Source organism: Trachinotus anak, unplaced genomic scaffold (genome assembly GCF_046630095.1).
Source record: "Trachinotus anak isolate AG129_WGS33_773 ecotype Australia unplaced genomic scaffold, CSIRO_AGI_Tana_v1 ptg000042l, whole genome shotgun sequence".
Taxonomy (NCBI): domain Eukaryota; kingdom Metazoa; phylum Chordata; class Actinopteri; order Carangiformes; family Carangidae; genus Trachinotus; species Trachinotus anak.
This window is the reverse complement of record NW_027273893.1, coordinates 1,686,784-1,700,999: the sequence shown is the minus strand read 5'-3', so window position 1 is coordinate 1,700,999 and position 14,216 is coordinate 1,686,784. Positions and strand designations below refer to the sequence as shown.

Below are 14,216 nucleotides of genomic sequence, written 5' to 3'. Positions count from 1 at the left end.
GACAATGAAGCATTAAATCAAAAGGCATCACTTAGTAACACTGCCTCAGCTGAAATGACTGTAGAAAATTTACTCTTAACAATTCACTCACAAACTCACTCACTCAGCCAGCAGCTGGTTGAAGTTCACCATTCAGAATGATCACTATTCCTTCTATAATCCAAAAGCCAGACTCATATCCACTAGGGTTGTCACAAGAACCGATACTTCCGGTACCAATTCGATACCAACACGCAAAATATACATCGATACCTGCTTTTTCTGGTACCGTCAGAACCGAATATTCAACCTTTCCCTCGGCGAGCCGTGTCGATTCTTGGCGGAAGTGACGGGGGCAGTGTCCGCGCGTGAGCACTCAGCGGCGCTGAAGAAGAAAACCTGAGATAACAATGGCTTCAGCAAGTGGGAGTGGAACATGGATGTATTATAATACATTCATGGAGTGGAAGCACAACACGTCGGCTCGGTGACAAAACAGGTACGAAGAGTCGCGAGTGGAAATATTTTGCATTGGAGGCGGATGAATACGGAGCAATTCTAGACACAAACAAGCCGACATGCAAACAGCGCCTGGTGTTAGAGGTTTTAGTTATGTGAGATCAGGCCCACACCACTGTAGTTTAGTTATTTATTTGCATATTTATAAGAAGAAGAATATTGTTTGTTTTATGGCTCCATGCCACTGCTGTTCTTTTTTCAATGTAAATAGTTGAATATTGTCGTTATTTATTACCATAAAGCACAGTATTGCTTGTTTTTATAGTGGTATTAAATACTTGACAGTTTAAAGCAGTTTTCAATAAATTAGTGAATTTAAAAGTACATGGGTTCTGTTTTTTTTTTAAATCGGGGTATCGAATTAGTATCGAGAATCGTGGAAAATCACAGGTATTGGTATCGACTACTGAAATTGTGGTATCGTGACAACCCTAATATCCACTGAAAGCAGAAAAGATAAAACTGAAAAGGGTTAGGTCATGAACTTAAAATGTAAAAAAGATTAAATGCATATCCTATTCATTTATCTTTTTCTGGCACCTCTGCTCTCCTTTCATCTTCTGTTCTTTACTCCTTTCTGCTTTCTCTTTTTAATCAAAATTAAGTTAAATGCTCTTTGCTGAGCTCCAAACTGGCTGAGGGGGTATTGTGGAAGATGCACCTGTTTTGGGCCACTTTCTGGAGTCCCTAGATCAACAACTGCACTTAAATCTGATGTCCCTTGCTGTGATGCCTGTTCTTCCTCTATCCTTGTTGACTCATCTGTGTGACAAACACCCCACACCTCAGTCAAATCAGGTAACATTAGCTAGCTAACCAGCTATTCATATAAGGCAAATCATCTCACCAATTCACTGCACAGGTTTTACAGCAGCAGATTCACAGACATGTAACACCTGTCTGCAGGTCACTCTTTATGAAAAACTTTCTTATGTCCATCTTGTTATTAACCACACCAGGTTGCTCACGGACTGAATAAAACAAACTTTCTACTTCTTCTTTTACTTTTCAGTATAACCTCTAAGCAAATATGAAACAGCGATTCGACAAGAAAACGGTTGAGCGCCGTCTCAACCTGGTGACCAGGTATTGGTGGTGTTGCCAGCGCCAGGTCCTGCCCTCACTGCCCATTTCTCTGGTCCTTATGTGGTACAGAATCAGAATCAGAATCAGAATCAGAATCAGTTTTATTGCCAAGTATGTTTTCACATACAAGGAATTTTTTCTGGTGATTGGTGCAATTGATCAGCAACAGTGGGGCTCTCTAGCCTTGTTGATGAGGCTAATAGCAGATGGGAAGAAGCTATTTTTGTGGCGAGAGGTTTTGGTCCTGAAGGACCGCAGCCTCCTGCCAGAGGGGAGTGTCTCAAAGAGTTTGTGTCCAGGGTGGGAGGAGTCAGCTACAATCTTCCCTGCACGCCTCAGAGCCCTTGAGGCGTACAGGTCCTGGAGGGACGGAAGATTGCAGCCAATCACCTTCTCAGCAGAGTGGATGATACGCTGCAGTCTGTTATTGTCCCTCTCCGTGGCAGCAGCGTACCAGATGGTGATGGAGGAGGTGAGGATGGACTCGATGATGGAGGTGTAGAAGTTCACCATCATAGTCCTTGGCAGGTTGAACTTCTTCAATTGCCTCAGGAAATACATCCTCTGCTGAGCTTTTTTGATGAGGGAGCTGATGTTTAGCTCCCATTTGAGATCCTGTGTGATGGTGGTTCCCAAGAAGCGAAAATGCTCCACGGTAGCCACGGGGGAGTCACACAGGGTGATGGGGGTGGGTGGGGCTGGGCTCTTCCTGAAGTCCACTATCATTTCCACTGTCTTCAGAGCGTTTAGCTCTAGGTTGTTCTGCCTGCACCAGGTCACCAGACGCTCAGTCTCCCACCTGTAGGCAGACTCATCGCCATCAGAGATGAGTCCAATGAGAGTGGTGTCGTCTGCAAACTTCAGGAGCTTGACAGACTGATGGCTGGAGGTGCAGGTGTTGGTGTACAGGGAGAAGAGCAGAGGAGAAGGATACAGGGAAGGGTTTCTGACACAGATTGTCATTCATACACCTGAGTGCAGGAGAAAAACCTGTATTTGCCACATTAACATGCTTAAACCCTATCTCACCAGACAGCCCTGTTGTCGGACTCCCTCGGTGGAGGGAGGGTGTTTGATTACTGCCTGATTGTTGTAATTTTCAGTTGTGGTGCCTATTGTTAATTTATTATATTCATAGCTTTTTCTGATAGGTTTGTGGGGACCTTGGTTTTTGAGTTTTTCCTTAGCTTTATTTTTATTGCGCTCTCCGTTGACTAGTAAAGTACTTGAACTACGGTTCAGTATTTCCGTTTTCTTTTTTTCCTCACTGTTAGGAGTGGTACTACATAACGATGCACAGAAATGGCTCTGCAGTCCACAGACGAGACACCATCCAGTCAGAGAGAATGACACAAAATTGGACATTATTTTTAAAAGCAGATAACTGCGTGTGCCCTGTATGTATTGTAGCCTATATTTTTTTGTCTTTGATGAAGTGTTAAACAGAGTGTAATTTTTATTCATTTTATTTATTTATTTTTAATAGATAAATGGTTTTTGAGAAAACATTCGGGGCTGCAGCCCCCAGAAGCCACCCCTAGTAGTGCCTCTGGTCCTGACTGTAGAGACTTGACCCCTGTTGAGACCTGATCCCTGTGGAATCCTGACCCCTGCAGAGTCCTGTTGTCACAAACTGGCTCAATGAATGTGACAAGAAGGGTAGTCCAAGCAAAGTTAAACTAAAAGCAAACTATTTATTATTACTAAAAAACAACACAAACAAGCAATGGGATGGGGAAATTAGTATGTGTACCCATGAAAGCAGTGCATGAATGAGTGGCATATATGCTGTGAAGGTGTTGTATGTGCAAAAGCAAACCATAATGTCAAAACCAAGGATGTCAGCAGTTGGAAGTGAGAGGGCAGATAAGCAATGGCTTATCTGGCCAGCTTTTATAGTCCAGAAGGCCTCAGGTGAGCTGCATCAGCTGTTGACCTTCCCATGTCAACCAATGGCCTGCTGAGGTTGGCCAGGACAACCTTCAAGGCAGTGGGAGGGATGTTACACTGTAGAGACCTGATCCCTGTAGAGCTCTGACCCATAGAGTCCTGACCGCGTAGAATCCATGTCTTAAAGAAAACATCACAGTTGATCCAGAGGTGATTTTATTAGTTGATGATTGACCACACACACACACACACACACACACACACACACACACACACACACATCACAGGTTATTATCTTCTTATCCAGTTACAAGAAGTTCAGCAGAATACATTAATTCACTTTTGTGTTTGTGTGGATGTGGTTAGCTTAGCTTAGCATAAAGACTAGAAACAGAGGCCTCTGTCCAAGCTGTCTTATGAACAGCTTGTGGGTTTGTGGTTTCAGGGGCAGTTTGGGGTTGGGTGGTGTTCATCACCCACCCAATAGCTGTGTCTGTCAGACACTGATAGTACTGCACCCTAACCTCACTGTGACAGCAAACTCCTTGTGAACTGTTGCTGCTGTTGATGTAGAAACATTTCTGTTTTAATACAGACAAAGTACAGTGTGCTCATCAGCTGTTGATTGGTAGAGCCAGGTTTACAGCCTTTATGCTAAGCTATGCTAACTGTCTCTTAGCTGTAGCTTCATATTTACCATTTAGGCATGAGAGTGGTATCAGTGTGAACATCTAACAAAGAAAGCAAATCAGCGTATTTGTCAAAATACAAAGACTGGTCTGAGTGTTTGAGAGTGAATGTTCACATATATCACAAATTCATTCATTCTGTCTGAGGTCAAGCTGCAGTGAAGGTGGACATGAAGTTTTCAGACTGAATGAAGGGAGAAACCATGTTATACAGATGTTTTACAGATGTTGCAGATGTCATAAAGATGTTTTACAGATGAACTCCTCAGGAGGAGCATCATACTGAGATTATTCACTGTAATCTGAACTCTTCACTCCACCATATTGACTTTGTCATGAGGTGACAGCTCAGCAGCTGACATCACCACCTGTTCCTCCATCTGTTGCTCCACCTGTGGTGCATGATCTGAGTACAGGCACGAGGTGTTGCCATCTTTCCATGTGACCACGATGTCTCCAGCTCTGAGATCGTTCACCTCTCCGTTCCGCTGCAGCAGCCTGTGAGGAGATGATGGTGATGATGATGAAGGTGGTGGTTTGCTGCTGCAGTCGTCTCTGAGTGGTGAGATGATCTGCAGCTCCTCATCTCCACTCTTCTTAAACCGAGACGCTGCTGCCTTGTACTGAGCTATCTTCTTCCTGCTCCTGTGAGAAAACAGACAGAAAACTGGCAGTCAGTAGCCCTGCCTCACTGTGTGAGTCAACAGCCTCACTGTGTGAGTCAGTCAACAGCCTCACTGTGTCAGTCAATCAACAGCCTCACTGTGTCAATCAATCAACAGCCTCACTGTGTCAATCAACAGCCTCACTGTGTCGGTCAGTCAACAGTCTCACTGTGTCAGTCAACAGCTTCACTGTGTCAGTCAATCAACAACTTCATTGTGTCAGTCAACAGCCTCAGTGTGTCAGTCAGTCAACAGCCTCACTGTGTCAGTCAATCAACAGCTTCACTGTGTCAATCAACAGCCTCAATGTGTGAGTCAACAGCTTCACTGTCAGTCAACAGTTTCACTGCGTCAATCAACAGCCTCACTGTTAGTCAGTCAACAGCCTCACTGTATCAAATACTGTGTCGTTGAATAAGTTGAGGTCGTACTTGTTCGCCATTGCTCCCATTCCGAGCAGCAGGAAACCAACCAGAAGGCAGACGAAGGCCAGTCCCAGCAGCACAAACTTCCATGTGGTCGCTGCAACAGGAAGAATACAACACTCTGCTCAACACACAGCTATACTGTATAATACATAATGTTTCACAATAGACAGAAATTAACACACAGCAAAGACTGAATGAAAGGAAACAGGCCTGGAGCTCTGTGTGTTTAACGCAAACACTTAAAACCCCCTAACCCTGTCCACCTGACCCAGACTGGGACAGACCTGTCCACCTGACCCAGACTACGACAGACCCATCCCACCTGATCCACACTGGGAAAGACCTGTCCATCTGACCCAGACTGGGACAGACCCAGTCCACCTGACCAAGACTGGGACAGACCCAGTCTGGTAGAAGTTCTTAATAGGTTTTTAAGATGTCATTTAATTAACATCATCCTGGTCTTTCTCTTCCATCTGACAGAGCTGAAGCATTTATGTGTTAATTCCTGGACAAATGGTGAGCTATTATTTTGAAATACTGGAAAAAACTGTACTGACATTTTTGTGATCAGCTGATCCAGTTACCTGCCCGTGAGCTGGATGAGTGAGAGGACTGTTGTTCTGACAGCAGTTAAATGATAAAAGTGATTAGGGCAAATACTACATGGGCACAAATGCTCCAAGCTGGCGAGTCCTCGCTTCAACCTCTGTCCGGACGAAGTCTTAGCTACATGTCATTCCCCAGCTCCCTGCCCTATTCCCTGTTACTCTCCATTGTCCTCTCAATAAAGACTTCCAAATGAGCAGATCCTGCTCAGACTGTCTCAGCCACACAGAAACAGGCCTGAGGAGACCTCTCAGAAGTCTGAGTGTCTGACAGGTAGATAACAAGCATCATTCTACCTTTAGCTGAAGTGATGAGATACTTACGATCCTCTGTGCGATAGTACCAACGCAGAAACTCTTTCTCTTCCTCCGTCATGGCTGACTCCTCTCCTGTCTGCTGCTCTGTGTCATCCTCAGAACCAGATGCCCTCCTGAGTCCTGGAGAGAGAGAGAGAGAGAGAGAGAGAGTTGTTGTTCAGCTGACTCAGTCGTATGTAATATGTATGAGATTAAAAATGTTGTGAGTCAGTGAGTCACTTTAACTACCACTAATCTCCGTTCTCAGTCAAACACTGAGATTGTATCATCTGTTAATTCATTTCTCCCCTACATGGTGGCAGCATAACACCATTAAACACACCACCTCCACATCTTATGAAGTTGTTGTGGACAACATGTTACAGTATGTCACAGTAACTGTGTCACCTGATGACTCTCAGTCCATACTCCCTCTCTGTTAGCTCTGTGTTTTGTCTCCTCCAGCTCCTGAGGAAACGTGTTCAACTGCTGTTCCCATGGAACCCTTCTCCACTTCGGCCTTCAAAGTTCTCGTTTGAATATTTGCTACTACCACCAATATCTTTAAAGCTTTAAATTTGTCAGATCAAACTTCAAACTTCCCTCTAAGATGCTTTTTTCCCCATTAATGTTCCCTGAAGCATCATCGTCTTAATCAACATGAGAACAGGACAATGAAATCAGGGGTTTATACTTTTCGCCACAGCTTTTTAGTCTCAGTTAACATAGATTTGGTTAAACTCTCTGACAGAGAGGACACCGACTCTGTAACATTCAGGTCCAGGTTGAGACACACGGATGTGGTCTGAGGACTGACTCCCATCACTCAGCTGTCTCTCTGCTCATTTATGCAGTGATGCAGACTTACTACGTATACTGCATGTTATTTACTTGTACTTTTACTGCACATTAATTTCATAAGTTTTGTTGCAAGTGTCTTTGCAGATTGATAATATGAAATATGGTCAACAAACAAACAGTGATCTGTTAGAATAGATTATAATGCTGTTTCTGTAGTCCTCCCTGACTTACTGAGTCTTTCTTGGCAGATGTCCCCCTCATCCAGAGATCTCCACTTCGACTGTTTGCTGTTGTAAGTCACAATCAGATGTTGGCCGTCTGCTGACAGCAGCATCGATGTGTTCCTGTTGATCAGTCTGTCCCTGTCACAGTCCCACAGTAACCTTGCACCACCACCCTCGAGCCCCTGGCAGGACAAGGTCTGGACCGGCTCTGTCTGCTGGGCTGACAAACATCTGGATGTTGCGACACACATCAGCTTGCCCTGAGTGATCCAGACCCACTGTTGATATACTGAGTCCAGGTTGCACTTCTTCAGCAGGACTTCACCTGTCGCTGCCGAGTCCTCCACACACATGCTGTGGTGGGTGTTGTGGATCATGAATGCCCTTCCCCCTGCAGGTTTTGGGACGGTGACAGGTTTAGATGAAAGGTGTATGTGTATCTGTGTGTGTGTGTGTGTCTGTGGTGTGTATAAAATGTGTCTGAACAAAGCATCTCTGTACCTGACAGGAGGAGAAACAGCATGATCCAGATGTGATACATATCTACAGAGGACAGGACGTTGTTAGAAATAAGACATTTCAACCTGTTCATTAAAAACAGAAGACCTGAGGAACCAGCTGCTCGCAACATCATTTTGTCTGAAAGATATCCAGTTTGTGGTGACAGTGTACCATGGTTTTCCTCAAAGTTCGTTCCTGAGTCTCATTCTTTTCAGTCTGTACATGCTGCCACTAGTCTCAGTCAGCTGCTATGCAGACGGCATACATCTATATCTCACTGCTTCACCAGGTGATACAGTAACAACAAGTAATTCAAAAGTTCTTCAGTTGAATAAAGACTAAACACACAACAGGACCTCATTTCGCATCTCACTGCAAAGCATTCAGGTCTACATCCGGGGGCTATGAATCTGCAGGTAGTCACTAACTAACCCTTACACAACATTACCACAGTCACGGCAATTCTCTTGGAGGGAAATTATATAAAAACTATTTAGGCTTTGTTGAGAGTCAAGAGTAATGTAGTAGGTTGTAGTCAGCAGCAGGTGAATCAACACAAGTAGTTTGTGTATGAATTAATCATTTACTTACTTGTGTCGAACAAATGAAGACACATTGGAAACATCAATTCAGAGGAGAAGCTGCAGTGCAGCAGAGGTCAAGTTAAGCTAACAGGCTAGGCTCTGAAACCGTAGCTAAGCTAACAGGCTAGGCTATTCTAGATCTGTCCCAGTTTAACAGTCATGTTTCTGTGTGAGTCATCACAGATAAAGAAACATTAGTAGAGTGACGGATGAATGAAAGGATGTTTTCTGTTTTTCATCTTTACTAATTAACTGATGTGAATCAGTTCATAGAGACTGAGAATATTCTATTTCTTCACTACACCTGTGTGGGTGAAGTGAACCCAGTTCAGGCTGACACTCACACGCTCTCATGCACAGACAGACTGATACAACAGGGCTGGTAAAAACCTCATGGTCCACAGATGTGGTGGCCCACCAGGATGTGTCCCTGGGTGGTGCACATGTGTTTAGAGCAAATATCATCTAACTCCAAATTACATTATTAACTTAATGTCAGACAGTTAAAGCCTCCTCTCTCTCTCTGTCTCCCTCCCTCTCTCTCTCACCCCTGCTGGCTGTCTCCACGTGTCTCCAGTTGATCTGTGTGTCGTAGATTTTGGTGGCACTGGTGCAGCCTCTGTTGGCACTAGTTGGTGAAGAAGAGTGACTAGTAAGAGTTTTTATTCAGTGTGTCAAACAAAATGCTGAACTGGTGTTAGCACAGGTTGTGCTAACAGAGACTGAACTGGAATCTGACGTCTGATATCTGCTGCTCATCCAGGACCACACACAGGTGAAGAGGTCAACAAACTGATACAACTTTACCTTCCACATGAATCTGCAGCATCAAACAACTCAAAATAAAATACTGTTTACAACCTTGACGACCAGTGGATCTTCATGTCAGACTAAAGTCAGGGCGTCACACCTGTCAGGTACTCACCTCTGTGATGTTCAGTCTGTGGCTAAGACCCGAAGGAGGGAACCTGTGACTGATCAGTGCACACAAATAAAAATCTTTTCAAAGTGCATGGGGCGGAGCTTCAGATGATCCACTCTGCACCAGTACTCTGAACACTGTGACAAACTGTTGTCATGTACACACACCCACTGTGCAGAGATCTTACTCTGTTCAGTTAGAGTTCAGGTCTTTGACCCGAGGCTCGTTACTGTTTAGACAGAGTGCCATGTGTGACTCATCGGTCACTGCCTGCAAACACACGCGCACACACACACACACACACACACACACACACAGCTGTAAAATTGAGTCGTTAAAGGATTTGATTTTTATAGCTGAGCCGTGGAGAGGTGAAGGACCTCTTTGTCATGAAGGAATGAGGAAGAGGAGGATGAGGATGAGGAGGAGGACTCTGCTGGATGTCTTCAGTTGCTGCACAGATGAAGCTCTGCTGCTCCTCATATAAACTGAGCTGTACTGAGGGGGTGGAGCCAATCCCAGCTGATATGAGGTGACCCTAGTGTAAAACAGCCCAATAAAAAAGGCTTCAGATTTACAGATGAGAAGAAAACCATGTTCAGGTCATGGATGAACTCTGATGTGTGGATAAATGATCTGTTCAGCAGAGTGAATCTGAACCAGATGTGAACATGTGACTGTGATATCACAGACTGCTGCAGGACAATAACAATCACCTGTTGTCTTTTTGTTGAATAAAAAAAAAAAAATCGTCACAGATTAAATGATTTGAACAGAAAGGTTTTAATTGTGAAATGAATTCACTGACAAATCTCTCTGGTTAGTTAAATGAAACACAACAGTGGGAACTGATGCAGCTGCAGTGTGAGTAGTGACAGGAAATGAGATCACATCTCTCTCTGGATTGGCTCCCTGTAAAATCCAGAATAGAATTTAAAATGCTCCTCCTCACCTACAAAGCCATTAAAAGTCAGGCACCATTGTACCTTAAAGAGCTTATAGTTCCCAAAAGGACACTTCGCTCCCTAAACGCAGGTCTACTTGTGGTTCCTAGAGTTTCTAAGAGCAGAATTTGGGGCAGAACCTTCAGCTATTAACCTCCTCTCCTGTGGAACCAGCTCCCAGACACCATCTTTTAGATCAGGCTTAAAACTGTCCTCTTTGACAAAGCTTATAGTTAGGGCTGGCTCAGGTATGTCCTGAACCATCCCTTAGTTATGCTGCTATAGAGCTAGACTGCTGGGGGATTCCCATGATGCATTGGGAATCTCTCTCTCTCTCTCTCTCTCTCTCTCGGCTACTTTATGCCATTAACTTTGTGTTTTTTTCCTCTCCCATAGTTTGTGGGTCTCCTCTCTCTCCCTTTCTCAGTCCTCATTCTGCTGGTATCTCTGTTTCTGTAGCAGCGGGGTCCAGATTTACCACTACTCATCATCACCGTTATCTATAATTATTATTGATAACACCACTACCTGTACAGCTGTTCCTGGTCTCTCTCTCTCTCTCTCTCTCTCTCTCTCTCCTCTTAAACCCAACCGGTCGAGTCAGATGGCCTCCCACTCTGAGCCCGGTTCTGTTAGAGCAGGGGTGTCCAAACGTTTTGCAAAGAGGGCCAGATTTGGTGAGTTGAATATGTGATGACCAGGATGTCAGACCATTTAGCCTGACATCCTTTGAACCATTAAAATTAAATGCAAATGAACTATTTAATACAGTTTTTTTTGGAAACATTGCATATTACTCACTGTTAAATTATCACTGTAAACTCCTAAATTCAACACTAACAGTTATCTTATTCAGAAGTACAAAACATTGAGGGCCATAGACTCAGTGCATATTCAAAATTGTGGTTTTGATCATCACAAAAAAAAACAACAATTCACTGAGTGAATTTAGAATTTATTGACCTCAGATAACTAAACAAACAACTTGTCTGCACTAATGTGAAGGGTGATACTGGGATCTTGGCTGCATTAAATAGGCCAGGTCTGGCTCAAAGACAGTGGTTTTGATGCGCAGTATGTCACGCAGGTGAGAGTCGCTTAGTCTTGTCCTGACGCGGTTCTTGTTAAAGTTCATAACCGAGAATGTCTTCTCGCACAAGTAGGTCGAGCCAAACAAGCTCAGCATTTTCTTCGCAACTGTTTGAATCTCTTGAAACCGGCCTTTATCCAGCTGGCAGTAGAAATTGACATGGGAGCTGTTGGTGTCTCCGACACTCAGCGTCACACTGCAGATCAATGAGCTCCAGCTGCAGGTGGTCTGGAGCGTCATCGGGGTCCATGGAAAAAGGAGAGGAAAAAAGTGTGATCTCTTTTTCAATAGCTGCAAAATCCCGAAAGCGCTGTTGAAACTCCTCAGCCAGGGATGAGATTACTGCTGCATACCTCCTCATTTGCGCACTGATATTGTTCTGTGGAAAACTGGTCATTATTTCCTGCAGCACGGGGAAGTGTGCCGTATTGGGCTGAGTTTGTGACAGATGCCTTTGGAAAAGTTGCAGCTTGGTCCCAAAGGTTTTGATGTGTGAATACAGTTCGCTCACCACAGCATTTTTCCCCTGAAAGCTTGTGTTCAGCACGTTCAGATGCTGTGTTATGCCAACTAAGAATCCCAAATCAGCCAGCCAAACAGGATCAGATAGTTCTGGCATCGGTTGTCCCTTTTCTGCCAAGAATTGTCCGATTTCCTCCCTAAGAGAGTAGAAGCGCTGCAGTGCAGACCCCCGAGTGAGCCATCTTACGTCGTTGTGATACACAACATCTCCGTATTCAGCCTGGATATCAAGTAGAAACTGTTGAAACTGGCGGTGGCACAGGGCTTTGGAGCAAATATAATTAATAGCCTTTATTACCGGTTTCATAACATGATCATATTTCAGATGTTTGGCATAGAGAACTTGTTGGTGAATAATACAATGGAGTTTTATAGCGTTACCTCCTTTTTTGCAGCCTTTGTCACAGACGAGGGTTGATAATCCACTTCGCGTGCCAGCCATGGCAGGTGCACCATCCGTAATAATCCCAGTGACTTAATTCCACGGTAGTTTCATGTCATCAACGGCGGAACAAACAGAAACAAATAAATCTGTTCCTCTTGTTTGGCCCTTATGGCTCTGAAGGTCAAGTAGCTCTTCGCTCACGTTCATTTCGTTGTCCACTCCTCTCAAAAAAATCAGTAACTGAGTGGTGTCAGATGCGTCAGTGCTTTCATCGCAGGCTAACAAAAAAAAGTCAAACTCAGCTCCCTTTGCCTCAAACTGTCTCTTAATATCAGATGAAACGTCTTCAATTCTCCTTACGACAGTGTTACGAGCCAGGCAAACATTGGCAAACTCTTGCTTCTTTTCGGGACAAATGTTCTCCACCATTTTCATCACACAGTCTTTTATAAATTCACCCTCAGTAAAAGGTTTGCAGTGCTTGGCAATCAGCGTTGCCACCTCGTAGCCTGCCTTTGTGGCATTTTCATTCGACTCACGGGATCTTGTGAAAAAGCGCTGCTGTGCCGTTAAAACAGCTTCCAGTTGCTTCAATTTGTCACTGCGTTCATTCCCAGTTAGCTTGTCGTAGTTAGCATACTTTGTCTGGTAGTGCCTCTTAATATTGAATTCCTTGAAAACAGCCACAGCCTCTTGGCAAATTAGGCAGACGCAGTTGTTGCGTATTTCAGTGAAAAAATATTCCAATTTCCACTTCTCCTGGAAGCGGCGGCCCTCGGTGTCAACTTTTCTTTTTTTAGTTGCAGTCGCCATTTTAGAAATGGGCTGGAAAGAGTCAAGGGTCAAGGTTCGCGTGGTTAGGGTGCGGCCACAGGTCTGCTGCCATCTTCTGGTGAAATATAAAATAGCTTTTGTTGGACATATGTAACCCATGCTCAAATATGACATAAATAAGATTAAAAGTAAGCTGACAGAAAATTAATGTCGCTGCCCCTTTAAGGGACTAGTGATGCTAGACGCAGCGCCTGTGTGACGCTGCAGCAGAGACCTGAGAGATAGAGCAGAGGAGAAATCGGAGAAAACGAGCGGCGATTAATAAGCAGAAAAAGAGTGAAAAAAGTTGATTTTGCAGTTGGAAAAAACATAACTTACCTGGTCGGGAACTGACGGGGATTTTATGAGAACTAAGCCACACCGGTTTTGGTGAGTTTTGTATTTATTTTCTTGCATTTTTACCGTGTTGTACTTTTTTTTTTTTTGGCGGAGAGCTAACGCTAAAAACTTAGCTGTTTACAAGGAAATGCTCCGTCATAAACTGTTTACCAGTTAATATTTTGGGTTTATGAAGACTGTGAAACATTTATTTGTGTAATTTGAGGATTTAAAAAGAGATTTATTGTGTTTATGACCTGTTACACGGGTCAGGTTTTTTGCTTGGTTTGAAGCTCGGTCGGAGCCGGAATTGGTCTGCCGTGTGCGAGCGTGCACATGCACAGGCGAGCCAGACCCAGACCTTCAACTCATCTTCTTCATTGCGTCAGTGAGGAAATCTTCTGCGTATGGTGACTCGCTGTCAGAGTGGTAGAAGTATCGAGAATTAAACTGAACTGAACTGAACTGAACTGAGAACAGATTGAATTATTATTTTTGGACTGAATCGAACTGAAACTTTTCATTGAACTGAACACTTGAACTCACATTTGGACTTGAATTTGAATTGAAAGTGTCATACTTTTCTTTTCCTATTGAGTTCATATTTTTGAATGTGATTTGAAATTATTGTGGTCCACTTTGATTTGATTGTGTAATTGAAGGTAAAAAGAGTTAACTCAGGAAGAAAAATAGGAATTCTAAAATAGATGCAACCTAGGAGAAAAGAGACTGGTCTAACTTAACTTAGATTAGCTTTACTGAAATAAACTAGGTGAACTAAAGAATAAAAAGAAAGTGAAATACCTTTTCATAATAATACTTACCTCAATATTAGGAACCTGCAGGGTATTTTTTTTGTTTTGTGTACTGTATTTTATATGTGTGTTTTGCATTCTGAATTTAAAGCAACGGTCTCCGGTGTAATTACCC

General features: G+C 43.6%; 1 protein-coding gene across 2 annotated transcripts; it reads right to left on the bottom strand.

Moving 5' to 3' along the window:
• Positions 1-3,673: 3,673 nt before the first annotated feature.
• LOC139615098 (uncharacterized) lies at positions 3,674-9,647 on the bottom strand. Of its 2 annotated transcripts, XM_071472925.1 has the most exons (7): positions 9,197-9,647; positions 8,820-8,899; positions 7,688-7,729; positions 7,194-7,577; positions 6,189-6,302; positions 5,260-5,350; positions 3,674-4,808 (listed from the first exon to the last, which is right to left on the bottom strand). In XM_071472925.1, exons 3-7 carry the CDS (start codon positions 7,725-7,727, stop codon positions 4,475-4,477), a joined length of 963 nt encoding a protein of 320 aa, XP_071329026.1. In that variant the 5' UTR covers positions 7,728-7,729; positions 8,820-8,899; positions 9,197-9,647; the 3' UTR covers positions 3,674-4,474. The 2 variants fall into 2 exon arrangements, with proteins under 2 accessions (XP_071329026.1, XP_071329027.1); XM_071472926.1 differs by lacking the exon at positions 8,820-8,899 and having other exon boundaries at positions 9,197-9,645.
• Between the last annotated feature and the right edge of the window lie 4,569 nt (positions 9,648-14,216).

Coding starts and splice junctions, on each gene's coding strand:
- LOC139615098 (XM_071472925.1), bottom strand. CDS start 7,727: ATGTATCACATCTGGATCATGCTGTTTCTCCTCCTGTCAG. Junction 7,578..7,687: donor GCTGTTTCTCCTCCTGTCAG/GTACAGAGATGC, acceptor CAAAACCTGCAG/GGGGAAGGGCATTCATGATC. Junction 5,351..6,188: donor GTACTATCGCACAGAGGATC/GTAAGTATCTCA, acceptor TTCCTGTTGCAG/CGACCACATGGAAGTTTGTG.